We start from the raw sequence: 21,624 nt of genomic DNA on the forward strand, positions 1-21,624 counted from the left end.
ACTGCCACCAGATCTTCAGAGGAAAACTGTACCCTTCTAAAGATCACCACTGCAGCTGCAACTCATCAACAATTGCAAGGGGAGCAATTGTCCCAGCAGAACTGATACTGGCACCCCGACTCCTCAGGTTCTGGACTTTTTTCACTGGTTTTGTTTGTACCGATTGCATTTGCCTTTTTAAATTGTTGTCTAGTTTTCTCCTAGTAAAGAATTGTTACTCCCATTCCCACATCTTTGCCTGAGAGCCTTTTAATTTAAAGATCCTGGTAATTCAGAGGGAGGGGGGTTTGCCGTTCTCCATTGCACAGGAGGCTTTGCCCTCCTTCACAGACTCCTGTCTTGTCGAACCAAGACAGATATTGGCGCCCAACGTGGGGCCCGAGGGCATTGAGAGGGAAAAAGGATTAACAGTTCTAAAGTTATTTGGTTTTTTGTTGTGTGTAAAAACATCTTCAGCATCACAATGTGGTCTAGTTTACCTTGGTTTGGGTGGCACGTGATCGTAGCTATACTTTTCCCATTTGCAGACCCTTATCTAAAAATGGGTCCTATAACTAAGGCTACGGTGTCTGTTATCAAGTTTGGCTTCTGGGTTAATTGGGTGAGGAATTCATGGATCTTTAATTTCCTCTGGAAGGCAGGTACATGGATTCATAGCTATCACACGTTAACTGTATGTTTTTGGGGTTACTTTAATAACGGTACCTACTGCGAGGAAATAGCACCTGGGGAAACTTTCTCCCAACCTTTTAACCATCTTTTTGGGTCTGCTCCACCAGTTCTTAAAGGGTTAAGATCCTTTCTAAGTGCTAATAATACCATACAATGGGTGGTGTTGCTGATAGTCCTGTTATATTTAGCATTCAGAGATAAGGGAAGATTAACCTGGATAACTACCCTCACACCTACACCACAGACTCGAGATGCTGCTGCTCCAGAGCCTGACCCTGCCCCACAGCCCACCTCAGAAATGAACCGCCCAGATTGGGTGAGGGTTCTGGTTAAGGAGATACGAGAGATGCTGAAGGAGTGCATTTCCCCAGCTGGTGAGAAACCGGCCCTTTGCCTTGAGGAAGGACAGTCTAATAGTACAGCTGTGGAACCCACAGATGTTACAACTGTCCAGGTTCCAGCTGAACCACAAAGGCAGTCACGGTCAGCAGCACTGGCCCCGGTAGAAACAAGGAAGTCTAAGGTGAAAGCAGAGCACCCTGCAGATAGGGACAGGAATGGAGGAACCTCACAACCCACAGGGGACCCAGAGATTGCTATCATCACCGAGTCCCTGACGTACGAAAGTCTTCGTAATCTGCATAAAGACATTGTGCGACGAGGGCTTGAGGCTTATGCTACCTGGCTACTCCGGGTTTGGGATCTTATGGGTACAGGCGTGCAGCTGGATGGTGGTGAGGCAAGGAACTTGGGACCCTTGACCCAGGACTCGGGTATAAATCAGGTTTTTGTAAGGGAACCAGGATCCCTTTCTCTCTGGGAGCGGCTCTTAATGAGTGTCAGGGAGAGGTTTGTCCACAGAGAGAGAATGCAAGACCACCATCATAGAATGCGCTGGAAGACCCTCGAGGAAGGGATCCAACAGCTGAGGGAAGTGGCAGTATTGGAGGTACTCTTTGGGAGGGATGGACGACACAATAATGACCCTGACAAGGTCAGGTGTACGGGACAAATGCTGTGGAGTCTGGCAAATCTTGGGCCATCTCAATACACCACCTTCATTGCAACAATCAATGCTGACGCCCACCGGGAGACAATAGGTTCTGTTGCCAACAAACTTAGGAATTATGAGAGTATGATTAATGGCCCAATGCAGGCTCATATCTCAGCTGTGATTAAGGAGTTTAAAGAGGAGATGAGGGAGGAGATAAGGAAGGTTAATACAGCACCCGTGAGAGTCACAGGCCCCAGAATCAGCGCCCAACATTCCCCAGCTAGAGAGAGAGGGTACACCCCAAGGGCTAATCTGTGGTTCTTCCTGCGTGACCATGGGGAAGACATGGGGAGGTGGGATGGGAAACCCACTTCTGTCCTGGCAGCACGGGTCCATCAACTTAAGGAGGGAAACTCTAACCGGGGGAGTTCCACCAAAGTGAAGGTAGCCTCAACCTCCCGTGACCAAGCTTGTGGGTACGATCTGTCAGACCCCCTTGAAGGGACCTCTAGTATGTATGCCCAGGAAAGGAATGATAACCAGTGTTAGAGGGGCCCTGTCTCTAGCCAGGGAGAGGCACGGGAAAACCGGATCTTCTGGACAGTGTGGATCCGATGGCCTGGCACATCAGAGCCACAAAAATATGATGCTTTAGTTGATACTGGTGCACAGTGTACTCTGATACCATCGGGACATGTGGGGGCAGAGCCTGTTTCCATTGCTGGTGTGACAGGGGGATCACAACAATTGACTCTGGTGGAAGCCGAGGTGAGCCTGACTGGGAAGGAGTGGAAGAAACATCCTATAGTGACTGGCCCAGATGCTCCGTGTATCCTAGGCATAGACTTCCTCCGGAACGGATATTACAAAGACCCAAAGGGACTCAGGTGGGCTTTTGGAATAGCCGCTGTAGAGGCAGAAGACATTAAGCAATTGAACACCTTGCCTGGACTGTCAGAAAACCCCTCTGCAGTAGGACTCCTAAGGGTGGAAGAACAACGCGTGCCAATTGCGACCTCGACAGTGCACCGCCGGCAGTATCGGACGGATCGAGATGCCGTGATCCCCATCCACAAAATGATTCGGGAGCTGGAGAGCCAAGGGGTGGTCAGCAAAACCCACTCACCCTTCAACAGCCCCATCTGGCCTGTGCGCAAATCTGACAAAGAATGGAGATTGACTGTGGACTATCGTGGCTTAAATGAAGTGACTGAGCGCTGCTGTGCCGGACATGCTGGAACTCCAGTACGAGCTGGAGTCCAAGGCAGCAAAGTGGTATGCCACCATTGATATTGCTAATGCGTTTTTCTCCATTCCTCTGGCAGCAGAATGCAGGCCTCAGTTCGCTTTCACCTGGAGGGGCGTGCAGTACACCTGGAACCGACTGCCCCAGGGGTGGAAACACAGCCCCACCATCTGCCATGGACTGATCCAGGCTGCACTAGAAAAGGGTGAGGCTCCAGAACACCTGCAATACATTGATGACATCATTGTGTGGGGGAGCACAGCGGCAGAAGTGTTTGAGAAAGGTGAGAGGATCATCCAGATACTACTAGAAGCTGGCTTTGCCATCAAGAAGAGCAAAGTCAAGGGACCTGCCCGAGAGATCCAGTTCCTGGGAGTGAAATGGCAAGATGGACGGCGCCAGATTCCCACTGAGGTCATCAACAAGATCACAGCTATGTCCCCACCAACCAGCAAAAAGGAAACACAAGCTTTCCTGGGTGCCATAGGTTTCTGGAGAATGCACATTCCTGAGTATAGCCAGATTGTGCGCCCTCTTTATCTGGTTACCCGAAAGAAGAATGATTTCCACTGGGGCCCTGAGCAGCAACAAGCCTTCACCCACATCAAGCAGGAGATCGCTCATGCTGTAGCCCTTGGCCCAGTCAGAACGGGACCAGAGGTCAAGAATGTGCTCTACTCTGCAGCCGGGAACCATGGGTTGTCCTGGAGCCTTTGGCAGAAAGTGCCTGGGGAGACTCGAGGCCGACCACTGGGATTCTGGAGCCGAAGTTACAGAGGGTCTGAAGCCAACTACACTCCCACAGAGAAGGAAATCTTGGCTGCCTTTGAAGGAGTTCAAGCCGCCTCGGAGGTAATTGGCACAGAAACACAACTCCTCCTGGCACCCCGACTACCGGTGCTGGGGTGGATGTTTAAAGGAAAGGTTCCCTCTACCCACCATGCCACTGATGCCACATGGAGCAAATGGATTGCCCTCATCACTCAACGCGCCCGTATTGGAAACCTGAATCACCCTGGGATTTTGGAGATAATTACGAACTGGCCAGAAGGTGAAAACTTTGGTCTCACTGATGATGAGGAGCAGGTACAAGTGGCAAGGGCTGAAGAAGCTCCACCATACAACCAACTACCAGCAGAGGAGACCTGCTACGCTCTTTTCACTGACGGTTCCTGTCGCATCGTAGGGATGAACCGGAAGTGGAAAGCAGCCGTATGGAGCCCCACATGCCAAGTTGCACAAGCTACCGAAGGAGAAGGTGGATCGAGCCAACTCGCCAAACTCAAGGCCGTTCAGCTGGCTCTGGACATTGCTGAAAGGGAGAAGTGGCCAAAGCTCTACCTTTATACTGATTCATGGATGGTAGCCAATGCTCTGTGGGGCTGGCTGGGAAGGTGGAGGAAGGCCAACTGGCAACATAGAGGAAAGCCAATCTGGGCTGCTGATATATGGAAAGACATTGCCTCTCGGGTGGAAAAGCTAACGGTGAAAGTCCGTCATGTAGATGCCCATGTCCCCAAAAGTCGGGCTAATGAGGAGCACCGAAACAATGAGCAGGTAGATCAGGCAGCAAAAATAGAGGTGTCAAAGATAGACTTAGATTGGCACCATAAGGGGGAGTTGTTCCTGGCTCGATGGGCTCATGATGCCTCAGGTCATCAGGGCAGAGATGCCACCTACAAGTGGGCACGAGACCGAGGGGTGGATCTAACCATGGACAGTGTTTCCCAGGTTATCCATGACTGTGAGACGTGTGCTGCCATCAAACAGGCCAAGAGAGTGAAGCCCCTATGGTATGGTGGGCGGTGGTCCAAGTACAAGTATGGGGAGGCCTGGCAGATTGACTACATCACACTGCCCCAGACACGCCAAGGCAAGCGCTACGTGCTGACCATGGTGGAAGCCACCACTGGATGGCTGGAGACTTTCCCTGTACCTCATGCCACTGCCCGGAACACCATCTTAGGCTTGGAAAAGCAAGTCCTGTGGAGACACGGCACCCCTGAGAGAATTGAGTCTGACAACGGTACCCATTTCAAGAACAGCCTTATCAACACCTGGGCCAGAGAACATGGTATCGAATGGATATATCATATTCCCTATCATGCTCCAGCTGCCGGCAAAGTTGAACGGTGCAACGGACTCCTTAAGACTACCCTGAAGGCACTTGGTGGGGGAACATTTAGAAACTGGGAAATTAACCTGGCAAAAGCAACCTGGATGGTCAACACCCGGGGGTCTGTCAATCGAGCTGGCCCTGCTCAGTCAGAACCCTTACACGCAGTAGATGGAGATAAGGTCCCTGTAGTACATATGAAAGGTATTTTAGGGAAAACTGTTTGGATTAATCCCACCTCAGGCAAAGACCAACCCATTCGTGGGATTGTCTTTGCTCAAGGACCTGGTTACACTTGGTGGGTAATGCAGAAAGATGGGGAGACCCGCTGTGTACCACAGGGAAACTTGGTCTTAAGAGAGAACTGGGTGTAAGATTTCATGGTGTGCAGATGGAAATAGAATAAGGGGTGGATAATGTCCTGGGTTGTAAGATAAGCTTGTATTCCATTTGCCATCTGTTGAAGGCAAACCGTTTGGACAGGTTTTTGTTATCTCTCTCAGAGACAATGGTTTGCCCCGTAGAGGCAATGGTTTGTTTATACACCATTGACTGATTCAATGCAGGGCTGGTAAATGTAACACCGTGAGGGGTCCCACTCAGAGGGGGGAAGCCAAGCACTCTATTGTTGTTTAAAGGGGTAGCTTTTTGGGGAGAGGAGGCAGCTCTCTGGGCGGGACTCCGAGAGAAGCAGCTCGCTCTCCCTTCGCGGGATTCCCAGAGAAGCAGCTCTCTCTCTCTCTCTCTCTTTGCGGGATTCCCAGAGAAGCAGCTCTCTCTCTCTCTCTCTTCGGCGGCACTCGCAGCGAAGCAGCCGGCGCGCGCTGAGGCGACAGCAGCGGAGCTCAGAGGCAACCCCGGCACAGAGGAAGACCGGCCCCACTGCCACCAGATCTTCAGAGGAAAACTGTACCCTTCTAAAGATCACCACTGCAGCTGCAACTCATCAACCATTGCAAGGGGAGGAATTGTCCCAGCAGAACTGATACTGGCACCCCGACTCCTCAGGTTCTGGACTTTTTTCACTGGTTTTGTTTGTACCGATTGCATTTGCCTTTTTAAGTTGTTGTCTAGTTTTCTCCTAGTAAAGAATTGTTACTCCCATTCCCACATCTTTGCCTGAGAGCCTTTTAATTTAAAGATCCTGGTAATTCAGAGGGAGGGGGGTTTGCCGTTCTCCATTGCACAGGAGGCTTTGCCCTCTTCCACAGACTCCTGTCTTGTCGAACCAAGACAGTCAGGTTGCACAAAGGCCCATCCAACCTGACCATGAACACTTCCAGAGACAGGGCAGCCACAACTTCTCTGTGCAACCTGATTGTTCCCATGTCTCACCACCCTTACTGTAAAGAATTTCCTTCCTTATGTTCAGTTTAAATCTATCCTGTTGTAGTTTGACACAGAAAAAGAATTTTTTTTGGAAGGAAGAGGTCAATTTAGATATTGACTTATTGAAAGTAGACACACTTCTGAGAATACAGAGGGGTTAAAAGCAGAATTTTTAAGAGAACTCGCTCTCTTTGGTTTTGGTCAGCGTGCAGTGCAGGACTCTCTGTTGCCCAGCGACGAGCTGGGTGGGGGAGGGGAAAAGCTATGTGGCCTGACTGAGGTAGGCTGAAGGGTGGAGGAGACTGGAACTCCCTGCAGATGGAAGGGTGAAGAAATCTGAGATGTTTTCATTTTCTTCCCTAGAGTTGAGAGAGAGAGAGAGAGAGAGAGAGAGAGAGAGAGACAGCGGTGGTTTTGTTAGCAATTCACTGCAGGGAAGGAGAAGAGTGGGGGAAGGTCGTAAGGTGCCTAGCTGCCTGTAAGAGTTAAAGAATCTAGGCATTGAGCTATCTCTGGGAGTTGGGACTTTTAACTCTTCTTTAAGAAATGAAAACTTTATAATTTTTTTTTTCAGTTTAAAAAAGAAAAAGAGAAACAGCTTATACCCTGGGATATTAAAAAAATTCTAAATAAAAATAAATAATAAAGTGGTTTTCAGCTAAACTTTTTCTTTAGTAGCCATAAACTAAACCAATCTTCTCTTCTAAGAGAGACTGTATTTTAAGAAGATGCCAGTGAGCTAAAAAAACTTGCTTTAGCTAAGAAAAGACAAAAATAGAGCAAACAAAAAAAAGTTAGGGGGTTTGTAGTAGTGCCCCCTGTCCTTAAAGAAAAAGAAGAGAAAAAAAATCTCTGTTCTTAGACCCTTGGCCCCAGGGGAAAATGGTGGGGGGGGGGGGGGGGGCTGTAGTCCCAAAATAATGAAAACCTGAACTGTTATTTTTTCCCCTCTTGGCAGGGCATCCTTAAAAAAAAAAATCCTAAAAGCAGGCTGTCCATCCATGCATTAGTAATAAAAACACTGTACATAGAAAGGAGAAGGGTCACCATAGCAAACTTTTTCTCCGGGCGGTGCCATGTGTGACATAGAAACACATGATGTAACAACTGTATTTCTTATGGGGTCTGTAGTACAAGAGAAACTCCTTTCTCCCTCAATAAACTAAATATCAATTATCTAGGAGGTAAAAACCTGATTAAAGTCCAAATTGTGTCTCACTGTAGTTTGTTAGAGTTGGGTAGTAAGAAGAGGAATGCTTTGCAAAATTTTCATTTTAATCTTTATATAATTTTTTTTCAGTTTCTTTTTTCTTTTATGGTAGTAGCTTAATAAAGATTTTTTCCTGTTATTAAGCTTAAGCCTGCTTTGCTCTGTTCTCAATTGCATTTCACAGCATTCAATTAAAAAAATTGCATTTTCATAAGGGCACTGGCATTGTGCCAGTGTCAAACCATGACAATCCTCTTCCAGTTTAAAACCATTGCTCTTTTTGCTGTCACTACAGGCCCTGGTAAAAAAAGTCTCTCTCCATCTTTCTTATAAGCCCCCTTTAAGTACAGAAAGGCTGCAATAAGGTCTCCATGGAGCCTTCTCCAGGATGGAAAAACCTCAACTCTCTCTGCTTTTCTCCATAGGAGAGGTGTTCCAGCCCTCTCATCATTTTAGTGGCCTTACTTAGACCCACTCTATCCCACTATCTAAGCCATTGATGAAGTTATTAAATGGCAATGGTCCTAGTACAGGCCTTTGAGGGATACAACTCATTACTGATCCTTGTTTGGACATTGAGTTGTTTGCTGTAATGCTTTGGATGCAGCCATCCAGCCAGTTTCTTATTCATCTAAGAGACTAGCCATCAAACCAATCTCTCTCAAATTTAGCAGCAGGAATGGTGTAGGGGGCCGTATTGAAGGCCTTACAGATGTCTAGATAGGTGACATCCATATCTCTCCCTTTGTCCACCAAATCAGTCGCTCCATTGTGCAAGGCCACTAGTTAGTTAGGCATGATTTGTCCTTGCTGAAGCCACATTGGCTGTCTCTAATAACCTCCCTGTGTTCCATGGTTCCTCCTCTTCCAGGAGGATCTGTTCCATGATCTTTTAACTAGTACATTACACAGGAAACAGAGGAATGCAGTTTTCTGATGTAGAAAAGCTTGTTATTTAATTCTTATTGTTTTCATTTTGAAGATTCTGGATTTCAGAATTCAAGGCACATTTAGCAATTCTTTGTATATCTAAGTTTTAATACATATTTTTGGCATTTTGCAAAAAAAATTATCAACTATTTAATTATGATACTAAAATAATTTTAGCATGTTTCTAGGTTGTCTTAACATCATCTAAATCTCTTTCTTCACATTTAACAGAATTCAATTTCCTTTACCTAATTTTAGCATTTTATAAGAAAACTAAATTCTCTTCCAAGAAATTGTACTGGCTGTCTTTTTCTACCACGCTGATAAACTTTTACAAAAAAATTTTGGTATTCACCTCCATATTACCACATTCTTGGGGGGGGGAGGGAAATGTCAACAAATCAAAATAAGTGTATAGACTACCCAATATACTCATACATTCATATTACAATCAATATTTACTTTTCTGTGGTAAAGAAATACAAGAATCTGAAAAAATATGTAAGTTTATGTTAGTAAGGCTGAGAAGCAAAAAGGATGCAGTATATATAGCAATTTAGCAGCAATTAAAAATACAAAACTATACCAGCTGAAGAAAAAACATTTTGCTTACACAACATTTCAAGAAAGACTATCACTATTTAAAAACAAACTGAAAATTAAATTTTGAGCCTTACTCCTTTACGTAAAAGTTATATTTAATGGCTTTACTACTATATTTGCAACCATCTTTTTATGCAAACATCTTCAGCGTTTTATTATGGAAAATTCCGAACTACAGGATTTGTAAAGACAGAACAGAGCAAAAGGCAGAAGAAGAAAACATATTAGACACTAACAGATTGCTTTAATTTTTAAATCTCATGAGATGGATCTACAGAATTGTTATACTAAACTTATTCAGAATAATAGAAATATTTGAAAAGGAATTTAAAGTATATTTTTATCCAAAATGTGTGCACTACTTCTTTCCCCCTTTGCCTCCTCTTAAATTATTATATCAGGTACACAAATTATAGAAAAATATTTTTGAATGTCAAAACCAGACTGCTTAAGGTTTATTTGGTTATTATTTTTACATTTACATTGGGACCTGCAAAATAGACAAATATGTTAAGTTGTGTTAACACAATACAGAACCTAGAAAAGAAATGCACTCTACAGTGTCATGACACTTAGCCTGACAAAATATAGCGACATAAGATGTAGATTACAAGCAACTAAAATGGAAAGATCACAAGTAAAAAATATCAATAAATTAAAATAAATATTTAGAGGCAGGCTAAGCATGCAGAACAAGATAGAGATTAGCTTTCATGAAAGCAACTTACATGGCTGTTGAGAAGAGAGCTTCTGTGAGTAGAAAGACCATCAGACTTTTGAAGTGTCTCAATCGCCATCTCAATCTGATAATAGATGCCATTAGAAAATGACTCAAGACAGCATAAAAGACTAGTCAGAAAAATTCTTATAGATTCCCTTGTGTTCAATAGAAATATCTAGTTTGGTCAGAGCTAAGGAATATTTTCTACTTTAAGGCCTCAGCCTGAAGTCCTCTTGAAGGCAAACCTCCTAGTGATGTCAGGGTGTCATTTTGCTTGCATATATATGGCAGGATTCCACTTTCAAAGTCCAATTTACCTTCCTTCCTACTCATGAAATAAGAGAAGCAGATTTGCTAGTAAACTACATTGCAAACAGTAAAAATTACTGAACAACCAGTGTTTTGAATAAAAAAAAGCCTCCAGAATAAAATCTTTAGAAATGCCTCAGTGTTTCTTCCTCTAAGTATTTGAGAAAGAACTATGCACACTTTGAGTGTGAATAAGAAGTAAAATTTCTGCTCTCTGGAACCATGCAGTAAAATCTCAATCATTCAGTAGGTTTTCTGCCATTAGCTTCATTGTACAGGATATCACCCCCTACAGCCTGTTAGAGCATTCTTTGAATATCCAGAGCTCTCAAAGTAAACAAAAATTGGAGGCTTACACAGACAGCAAGATCCATCCTTAAAAGAAAATAAAAAATCAGATGGGTTTGTTATGTGCAATATAGATAATTAGTGCCTGTAGAATGATATGTATGTAATGTTTTATATTATTAAAAAAGCATATGAGTCGGTAATAGGGGGTTTGCCTCACATATGTTGAAACTGTCTCTGATAAGACCTCATTTACAAGTTAATACACGTAGCCCGTCAGGAGATGGGTAGTTTCTCAAGGTGATACAAGAACTCTGGAGCGATGATCATCCTGACAACAACCTAAGATTGGAATCACTGGAACCACTGGAAAGGATACATCTAAATACTATGTTCCCATAACTCCATCAAGGTTGTACATTGCTTCCTGGACACCGAATTGTTCAACTCAGCACAGAGAAAAGAGATTTTATGAATATGTGGGACTTTGAATGGAAAGAAAAGGCTGATTGCCAAAATCCTGGTCTCGAGCAAAATAAACCGTATAAAAATTGCTCACACAGAATGGGTGGTGTGAAACATAAGGGACCCTCTGCTGTAACGGTCAGACCTGTGTCTCACCCAGCACTGATCTCAGGCTCAGCACTGTCCTTTTCTTTGTGGCTGGCTCAGATAGATTTCAATTGCTAAATAAATTCAATTTTTATTTTTAATTTGGCTGGATCAATTTTTTATCTATAATAACAGGTTCAAAATAACAATTTAAAGGAAAAAGTATTATAAACCACTAATTATACAGTAGCATTACTCCTGTGAAAAACTGCATTGACTTGTTTGTTCATCAAGAGTGTAAAATTAGGGTAGAGGAAAAGGGTGGGGGTCGGGGTATAGAATTTGCAGGCTTGGGCAAGGCTGGTAACCGCAAACAAAGATTGTGAAAGATCTTGCAGGACTTGCTGGAACTGATAACCACAGCAGAAGGAGACCCATCACGCCCACTTGTGAAACCAATTGTTGCTGGATAAAAAGGGACTGAAGAGAAGGAAGGTTGTCAGCTTTTGGCAGAACACAGTCTCCCCAGCTGCACCCAGCGCTGTTTGCTTGCTATCGCTTGCTGTGATTAATAAAATCATTAATTGATCTTAAAAGGCTGAATCAAATTATTCGCCTCAATTTATAACAAATTTGGTGCTGTGACTCGGATCAGAACACCAGGAGAGGAGGTCTCCTAAGGAGGCACCCCACCGCCTTTGCTTTAACAGTGGCCTTACGGGGACACTCCTCCCCGGACTCCGACCGACGAACCTAAAATCTGATAGCAAGCAAGGAACTGCCGGCGACCCCCTTAATCTTTGTCCACGAAGCCCCGGGCAAAGACACCGAATGGTGTAAGTATTTTCCGAAGGACCTGGTATCCGGAGGAGGCCTGTTCTGGGAGAATGGGACTGCCTGGTCGGGGGTCAGGGATCCTGGAGTGTGACGAGTGTGGTGTATGAGAGGGGAGCCAGCAGCTTGGACTCCCCAAGCAAGTGCGGACCTCATAGTAGTGCAGTTCCCATATCCGGCAACGGACTGGGCCACAAATTGAAGGAAGCAAGTGTATGTGTGTTAGAAGGCACTCCAGAAGATGGGTCAGAGGAAAAGCAAGTCTGCTGAACCCATGGGTGGGGGAATCCCTGTAAAACTTCCCCATATTTCAGAGGATAGTCCATTGGGCTTAATGATTAAATATTGGAATGCCTTTCCTTCTAGGAAGGGAAAAGATAAAGTAAAAATGGCTCATTACTGCATGGAAGTTTGGAGGGGGAAACAAATAAGAGGAGATGCAATCCATGTTAGGGATTTTGTTTTCTGCAGAAGAAAGGAGAATGATTAGGGAAACGGGCATGAGAATCTGGGATGATGAACATCAACAGGGACCATTAGCAGATATTAAATGGCCCCTATAGAATCCCCAGTGGAATAATCAAGACCCGTTACACCATACCCATATGGGCGATTTGCGAAATATAATAATACAGGGAATAAGGAAGGCTGTCCCTCATGGATAGAATGTACAAAAGGCATTCAAGGAACAACAAAAGAAGGATGAAGATCCAACTGAGTGGTTGGAGAGGCTGAGAAAAGCCTTTCAGTTATATTCAGGAGTGGACCCTAACACTCCTGAAGGAGAGACACTGTTGAAAGTTCATTTTGTGGTAAACTCGTGGGTGGATATTTGAAAGAAGTTGGAAAAGTTAGAAGGGTGGCAAGCAAGGGGGCTGGATGAGTTACTGCGGGAGGCTCAGAAGGTTTATGTTAGGAGGGAGGATGAGAACTACAAGAAGCAGTCTAAGATTATGTTAGCAGCTGTAAGGGAAGGACAGAGGCAATCTCCCCAAAGAAGGGGTGGTGGTCACCCAGGAGGTTTGAGGGGAGTTGGTCAACAGGTGCATGAAGGAAGACAAGGTGGAGGAGATAGGATTGTTTGCTTTTACTGTGGGAAAAAGGGACATATGAAGCGAGAATGCCGACAAAGGATGGCTGATGAAGAGCAGTTTAAGGAAGATTAGGGGTGTCAGGGGCTCTATCTGCTGGGGACAAGAGAAAGAACAGAGCCCCTGGTAAAATTAAAAACAGGTCCCCAGCAGCAAGAATATGAGTTCCTTGTGGACTCAGGGGCAGAAAGATTAACTGTCCGGACCCTTCCCCAAGGGTGCAAGATTTCATCTGAAATAATACAGGTAATCGGGACCAAAGGGAAACGCTTTGGAGTACCTGTAATCAAGGATGTACGCTTAGAAAGTAACTCCAAATTAGGAATTGGGTCGTTTTTATTAGTACCAGAAGCAGATTATAATTTACTGGGAAGGGATTTAATGATTGAATTAGAAATAGGGATAGGGATTAATAAGGGAGAACTGACAGTAAAATTGTGTCCTCTCCAGGCTGAGGATGAGAAAAAGATTAATCCAGAGGTTTGGTACACCCCTGATAGTGTAGGAAAATTAAATATTGAACCCTTTGAAGTAACTATTAGGAACCCGGAGATACCTGTCAGAATTAGGCAATATCCTATATCTAAGAAGGGGAGGCAAGGACTGAAACCAGAAATAGAAAGGCTTTAAAAAAAACAAAACAAAACAAAAACTTTTAGAACCATGTATGTCCCCTTTTAATACCCCCATTTTACAATGGATTAAAAATTTTAGTAGAAAAGTTAAATTTTTATATGAAAAATTAACTAATGATGGGTTATTGAAATGGAGCACCAATGATGAAGATCAATTAGAGGCATTAAAAACTGAACTAGTCAATGCTCCAGTCCTTAGCATTCCAGATTTGAAGAGATCATTTTACTTATTTATTAATGTAAATGAGGAAGTAGCATATAGTGTATTAGCTCAGGATTGGGCTGGGAAAAAAAAACCCAAAAACCAACAAACAAACAAACAAACAAACAAACAAACAAAAACCAAAAAAAACACCCAAAGAAACAAAAAAGAAAAAACCAATGGCATACCTCTCTCCAAACTCCTAGATCCTGTTAGCTGGGGGTGACCCACATGCTTACAGGCAATAGTGGCCGCTGCTCTCCTGGTATAGGAAGCTGGGAAGATAACCTTTAGAAGTGAGCTAAAAATCTTATCTCCCTATAACATTCATGGAGTTTTGCAACAGAAGGCCGACAAATAGATAACGGATGCCAGATTCCTAAAGTATGAAGGCATCCTAGTCTCCTCTCCTAAGTTAAGAAACAATGGGCCTGAAAAACCCAGCCCAGTTTTTTTAATATAAAGAACCAATTACAGAACTAACACATGATTACCTCCAACAGATAAAGGAACAAACAAAAATAAGGCCAGATCTTGAGGAAGAAAAACTAAAAGAAGGGTCTCAATTATATGTAGACAAGTTCTCTCAAGTTCTGGGAAAAAAAAAAAAAAAAAAAAAAAAAGAGAAAAAAAATCCGGTTATACTATAATAGATGAGAAAACATTTAAGACAGTAGAATCTAGTCCCCTTAGCCTCAGCTGGTCAGCCCAAGCATGCAAATTATATGCTGTGCTTAAAGCTCTAAATTTATTGAAAGGAAAAAGTGGGACTATTTTTACTAATTCTAAATATGCCTATAAAGTAGTTCATACTTTTAGTAAAATCTGAGAAGAAAGAAGACCACAAGAACTGAGATACGGACGACCGAGAAAGAGTGGACACATGCCAGTCGAGTTAAAAGTCCGGCCACCACGGATGACCAGTGGAAAGTAGACAGCCAGCCTAGGAATTTGAAGGTTACCATTAAGAAAAATCTATGAACTCTGTGTACATCATTTAAGTCGATCGCAAAAGAGAACAAAAAGGGATATAATTACCTACTTATTAGTAATTATTTAGTAGTTTATAATAAGGTAGATTATAATTATTATCCTTTCATATGTGTTAGTAATTATTTTAATGATTATTTGATAATTTGTAATAAGGTAGATTGTGATTGTTGCCCTTTTAAGTGCTTTGCATGTAAAATTTGCCAAGAACGGTGGCAGGTCCATTGCCAACGGGGGAGGCTGCCAACTGGGGTCTGAACAGAAATTGTGTTAAAATCAAGAAAATTGAAAAATCAGTAGATTTGTTTCGAGTCTGAGGACTGGTAAAAAATATACACCAAAGGAGTGCATCAGGAAACTTTTGTTTCCATACTAACAAACCCACTCAATTTGTTGCCCAAATTCTAAAAAGGTGCTGTCAGAGGGAACTAAAAAGGGTCCCGTGCGACTCACCCCCGGTCAAGGATAAAAATTGGGAACTGAGATAAGTGGAAGATCATTTGTTCACTGTGATATGCTCGATTACCTTGGTTTGCATAAGAATGTACTGGTGTGTCTTTGAAATGCTTATTTGCTTACAAGGTGATAAGGAGGTTGAGATTAGAGTCCTGGGTGTGTGTATCTGGTCTGCTTGCTGTATCTCAAAAGAAGAGACTTAGAAGCTATCACAACGACCAGACTCAGACTACATCTGGAGAGTCACGCCTGCAAGGAGAAGGGGGGGGATAAAAGGAAGGTTGGGACAGAACATTTTTGCGCGCCGTTGGTGGAGCAGGAGACTCCCCGGCCGCCCAGCGCTGTGCTTTGCCTGCCTTACTCGCTTGCTATTTTCAATAAAATTGCTTTATTGGATTAAGACACTTCAAATTGCCGTGTCACAATTTATAACAATTTGGTGCCGTGACTCGGATGGAGAAGTAGATCAGTCGCTACGGGATGATCGGGAGGCGCCCCGCCCTTATGGCGGCCCGGCTGCCCCAGGCTTTCTGATCACTCTCCACCGACGAACCTAAATTGAGTAACGGGCAAAGGAGAACCGGTTACCCCTGTAAACTTTGTGTACGAAGAACCAAGCGAAGACGCAGGACGCGTGAGTATAGGCCGGTTTCCCGCTCGGTTTGGGGTGGTTTTCCCGGAGTGCTGTGTGTGAGAGGTCTCGTGGAGACCAAGTGAGTTCGGACTCTGTATTAGTGCGTTTTCCATTCCCCGCGAGGGGCTGGGCCACGAACCAGGGGAGCACGTGTGTGAGAAATTGAGTGCACTCCAGAAGATGGGACAGAGGAAAAGCAAGCCCTCTGGTCCCATGGGAGAGGGGACCCATGCTAAGCTTCCCCAGATTCCCAAGCCCCTTGGGTTTGATGATAATTAATTGGGATGCTTTCCCATCTAGAAAAGGGAAAGACAAAGTTAAAATGATACATTATTGTATGGAAGTGTGGGGGGGAAAACAAATTAGGGGAGACCATTTGTATTGGCCGGTATTCGGGTCCTTTGAGGATTGGATTTGTCAGGCTCTAAATATATATGTTAACTCAAAGGAAGCCTTTGATTCAGAAGAGAGCAAATATGCTTCCCTGTGGACAGTTGGGGAGACAAGGACAAAACTATTTGCCTTATCAGCCAGGGAAAAGAACAAGAAAAACAAGGAGGAAGATAATATGCCCCCCTACGTTCCTCCTCCATATATTCCTCCACTCCCACCCCCTGCTAGTCAAAATATATATCCCCAGCTGCCTGCGGACCCGGTTGGCCCCGGGGTCCCCACGGCTCCTTCAGACTCTGATGATGAGGCAGAGAGTGGAGGAACAAGGGAAAACAATCGTAGGGTAACTAGAAGTCAGACTAGGAAAAAGGAACAGGAATTGGGGATGTTTCCCCTAAGAGAACAAAGCATTGGTATGATCCCGAATCCCCAAGCGGGACAGGAAGGTCAGCCACCCCAAATAGCAGGGGTTGCCTATGTAACTGTGCCTTTAGACTCTGGGCAAGTCAGGGACTTTAAGAAGGAAATGGGACATTTGTTGGACGATCCTCTAGGAGTGGCAGAACGGTTGGACCAATTTTTGGGGCCCAATGTGTACACATGGGAGGAGTTACAGTCAATACTAAGGATTTTGTTCACGGCAGAGGAAAGGAGGATGATAAGGGAAACGGGTATGAGGATATGGGATGATGAACACCACCAAGGACCCTTAGCAGATATAAAGTGGCCCCTACAAAATCCCCAGTGGAATAACCAGGATCCCTTGCATCGCACTCACATGGGTGATTTGCGAAACATCATCATTCAGGGAATAAAACAATCAGTTCCGCGGGGGCAGAATGTGAAGAAGGCTTTTGGATTACAACAAAAAAAAGATGAGGATCCCACGGAATGGTTAGAGCGCTTAAGGAAAGCCTTCCGCTTGTATTCTGGGATAGACCCTGATACCCAGGAGGGAGAGGCGGTGTTGAAAATGCAGTTTGTGGCAAATGCATGGATAGATATTAGGAGGAAACTAGAAAAGTTGGACGGATGGCAGACTAGAGGATTAGAGGAGCTCTTGAGGGAAGCGCAGAAGGTTTTTGTGAGAAGGGAGGATGAGAATTTCAAGAGACAGGCAAGGATTATGGCTGTAGTTGTGCAGGAAGGGCCTAACCCTAATTTCCGTGCAAGGAATGTAGAAAAAAGGGAGAATTGGGAGCAGAGTTATATTTCTAGGGAAGGAAAAGAAAGAGGTCGTGAAATTGTCTGCTTCTACTGTGGAAAGAAGGGACATATGAAGAGGGGATGCAGACAACGGATAGCGGATGAGAAGGCCTTTAAGGAAGATTAGGGGTGTCAAGGGCTCTATTTGTTGGGGAAGAAACATCATAAGGAGCCCTTGGTAAAGCTTAAAGTGGGACCCCAACAACAAGAGATGGAATTTTTAGTGGATACCGGGGCTGAAAGATCCACGGTGCAAGCCTTGCCGCTTGGATGTAAAAAGTCATCTGACACTGTACATGTAATTGGGGCAAAAGGAGAGCCCTTTGAGGTATCTGTTATCAAGGATGTGATGGTAGAAACTGATTCCAAATTTGGTATAGGTTCTTTACTACTGGTACCTGAAGCAGATTACAATTTATTAGGGAGAGATCTGATAATAGAATTGGGTATTAATTTAGAAGTTGTAAATAAAGAATTACAGATAAAGCTCTGCCCTTTAAGGGTGGAGGATGAAAAGAAAATTAATCCTGAGGTGTGGTATACCCCAGAAACGGTGGGGAAATTGCAGATTAAGCCTTTCTCAGCGGAAATAAGTAATCCTGGCAAACCTGTAAGAATAAAACAATACCCTATCCCTAGGGAGGAAAAATTAAGACTAAAACCTGAAATAGATAGGTTATTGGAAAAAGGGCTTTTAGAGCCCTGTATGTCTCCCTTCAATACTCCCATCCTGCCTGTAAAGAAGTCGGATGGGTCCTACAGATTGGTGCACGATTTAAGAGAAATAAATAAGAGGACTTTGGCCCGGTTTCCAGTAGTTGCAAATCCATAAAAAGATTTAAAGGTAATTGAATCCGGACCACTAAGTAACTCCTGGTCTGCACAAGCTTGTGAATTATATGCAGTACTCAGGGCTTTAAGGTTATTAAAAGGAAAAATTGGAACAATATACACAGACTCTAAATATGCATATGGGATAGTGCACACATTTGGAAAATTTGGGAAGAGAGGGGACTTATAAACTCACAGGGAAAAGATCTAATTCATCAAGAGCTAATTGTCCAAGTTTTAAATGCCTTAAGGGGCCCGGCTCAAATTGCTGTGGTCCACTTAAGGGGACACCAGAGAGGATTGGACTTTGGAAACAGGGGAAATAATTTAGCTGACCAAGAAGCTAAGAAAGCAGCCCTACGAACTCGGGGGGACATGGGGCAGAGCGACACTGTATCTGTGGACTCCCCCAAAGAAAAATGGCAAATATATAGTTTTACCACTCAAGAAAAGGAAAAATTACAAAAGATGGGAATTGAGGAGGGGTCTGAAGGGCAATGGAAGCTCCCAGATGGGAGAACTGTTTTACCTAAAAGCAAGGCCTCAGAAATTTTGCAAAGATTGCATGACCAGACTCATTGGGGAACTCAAGCATTAGTAGATCAATTTGCCACTAAATATATGAGTATTGGAATCTATGATTTGGCTAAAAGAGTAGTGGGAGATTGTCTGATCTGTCAAAAAGTAAACAGAAAACATCTTAGGGAAAGGCCCATGGGAGGAAGGGAATTAGCTCACAGGCCTTTTGCCAAAATACAAATAGACTTCACTGAATTGCCTAAAGTGGGTAGATATAAATATTTGTTAGTAATAGTAGATCATCTCACCCATTTTGTAGAAGCTTACCCCACTACTCGGACTACTGTTCAGACAGTGGTCAGAATATTATTAGAAGAAATAATCCCTAGATATGGGATAGTAAAAACAATAGATTCTGATAGGGGACCCCACATGCCATATGATTTGGAGGAACCCCGAGACCACCCCCGGTTGAAGGACTATAAAATAACCTCATATATTATTGCCTTAATGAAACGCCGCAATGAACTTTGGGAAAAAGGAATCATTACGCAAAGACCCCCTTTAGATTTAAAAATACATAAAATATACCCAGGAGACTATGTGTTAATAAAATCCTGGAAAGAATCTACACTAACCCCACAATGGGAAGGTCCTTATCTTGTGTTACTCACTACAGAAACTGCAATTCGGACTGCAGAAAGAGGATGGACACATGCCAGTCGAGTAAAAGGACCAGTTAACAACACTGTGTGGCAAGTAACCAGTCCTCCCGGGAACCTGAAATTGAAGTTACAGAGAAACTAATGGACTCTTATCAGATTGAATACACATCAGACTTATATTACTTAGATAGTGGACTAATTAGTAATTCCAGTGTTAAAGTGTAAAAATCAAAATTGTAATTGCTATCCTTTTGTATGCTATATCTGTAAGGTGTGTGGGGAACGGTGGTGGTCACATTGCAACAGAGGGTATCCTCCACGAGGAACTTGCAATTCCTGTTGGAACGTACAAAGAGAGATTACAGCTTCGGTACTGACCTGTAAAGTGACTGGAGGGGAAATCCGATTGGAATCTAAAGAGTGGTGGGAAATTTTCTCAAAGGGCATTCACCCAGACTATTACTGCTACCATACAAACGAGCCAAGCCCATTTGTGGCAGAGATCATAGAAGGCCTTTGTAGGAAAGACCTAAAAGGGGTCAGTTGTACCGCACCAGAGGTAAAAGATCAAAATTGGCATTCTTATTGCATGCGGCAAGGCACTAGAGGGCATAAATCCCCTCCTGAAGAATACTCTTGCTGCCAAGAAGATGGTACACCCTGTGGCTCGAAGCACCCGAGTCGACGGGCGAGGCAGAGGAGTAAACAGCTGTGGAGGAAGGAGCCCTCAGGATGGAATACGCAAGCAATATTTGCGGAACTACCCCGGGACTGGGAGTAACAAAGGCAGAAATAGTTTTTGGGCTCAAGGGTATTTTGGTGATAACCAGCTAATAGAGGGAAAGAAGTCACAAGGGTATAATTGTTGCAGTGTGAGAAACCAGACCCCACATGCCATTTGCTTACTGCTTGTGATTTTCCTTTGTATATCTTGTAATACTGCGTAAGTAACAACTCATGAACCTTTCAAGTGGACTTTAGGAAGATGGGAGGATTCACCAGTTATAAGGAGCTGGAACTGGGGTGGCATCCCTAGTAAATCAACAAAAGGAATTTAAAGCATTAAGAATTTCAGTAGATGAAGATCTGAGTAAAATTGAGCAGGCCATCGATGGATTGGTAAAATCATTAAGGTCCCTATCTGAGGTGGTGTTGCAGAACAGAAGGGGTTTAGACTTGCTATTATTACAACAAGGGGGATTGTGTGTAGCCCTGAAGGAGGAATGCTGTGCATACGCTGATCATACTGGAGTTGTTACAGACACCATGGCAGAATTAAGGAGAGAAAGAGGGAAAGAGAGGCACAGCAAAGTTGGTATGAATCATGGTTCACTCAATCTCCTTGGTTAACTACCTTGTTATCCACCCTTGCAGGACCTCTGATACTGATAATATTTAGACTGACCTTTGGGCCATGCATCTTCAATAAGGCAATAAAAATAGTAAAGGGACGCTTAGAGGCAGCACATTTAATGCTCATTAGGGCAAAATATGAACCCATACACGATGTAGATGAGACCCTAATACTAAGTCACCAAGAGTTACAAAGATTCAGTGAACAAAATAAAGATGAACAAGAAAAAGGGGGGGAATTGACATAAGTGGAAGATCATTTGTTCACTGTGGTATGCTCGCTTACCTTGGTTTGCATAAGAATGTACTGGTGTGTCTTTGAAATGCTTATTTGCTTACAAGGTGATAAGGAGGTTGAGATTAAAGTCCTGGGTGTGTGCATCTGGTCTGCTTGCTGGATCTCAAAAGAAGAGACTTAGAAGCTATCACAACGACCAGACTCAGACTACATCTGGAGAGTCACGCCTGCAAGGAGAAGGGGGGGGATAAAAGGAAGGTTGGGACAGAACATTTTTGCGCGCCGTTGGTGGAGCAGGAGACTCCCGGCCGCTCAGCGCTGTGCTTTGCCTGCCTTACTCGCTTGCTATTTTAAATAAAATTGCTTTATTGAATTAAGACACTTCAAATTGTCGTGTCACAATTTATAACACCTGTGAGGAAGACAACCAGCCTTCATCCCACGACCACCAGAAGGCAGAAAACGACCACCTAGCAACAGAATGCGACTGCGCAGAAGAAACGAGTGAACTAAGGAAGAAGATAAAAAGAGCGAACTAGGAGATCACAGGCGCGGCAGCTTGGCGGAGCGGTTGCTCCCCTCTGTCGCCGCAGCGCTGCTTTTTGCT

The 21,624-nt window shown here is 43.9% G+C and overlaps 1 protein-coding gene across 1 annotated transcript in view; it reads right to left on the reverse strand.

Moving 5' to 3' along the window:
- Nucleotides 1-21,624, reverse strand: part of LOC146763004 (transcription factor RFX3-like) — a 293,397-nt gene that overhangs the window by 109,193 nt on the left and 162,580 nt on the right. The window contains exon 5 of the mRNA XM_085571343.1: nucleotides 9,829-9,903. Coding sequence (XP_085427469.1) covers nucleotides 9,829-9,903 — 75 coding nt within the window. The remainder of the gene's footprint in view (nucleotides 1-9,828; nucleotides 9,904-21,624) is intronic.

The sequence above is a fragment of the Lonchura striata genome, chromosome W, assembly GCF_050655825.1.
Source record: "Lonchura striata isolate lonStrDom1 chromosome W, ASM5065582v1, whole genome shotgun sequence".
NCBI lineage: Eukaryota > Metazoa > Chordata > Aves > Passeriformes > Estrildidae > Lonchura > Lonchura striata.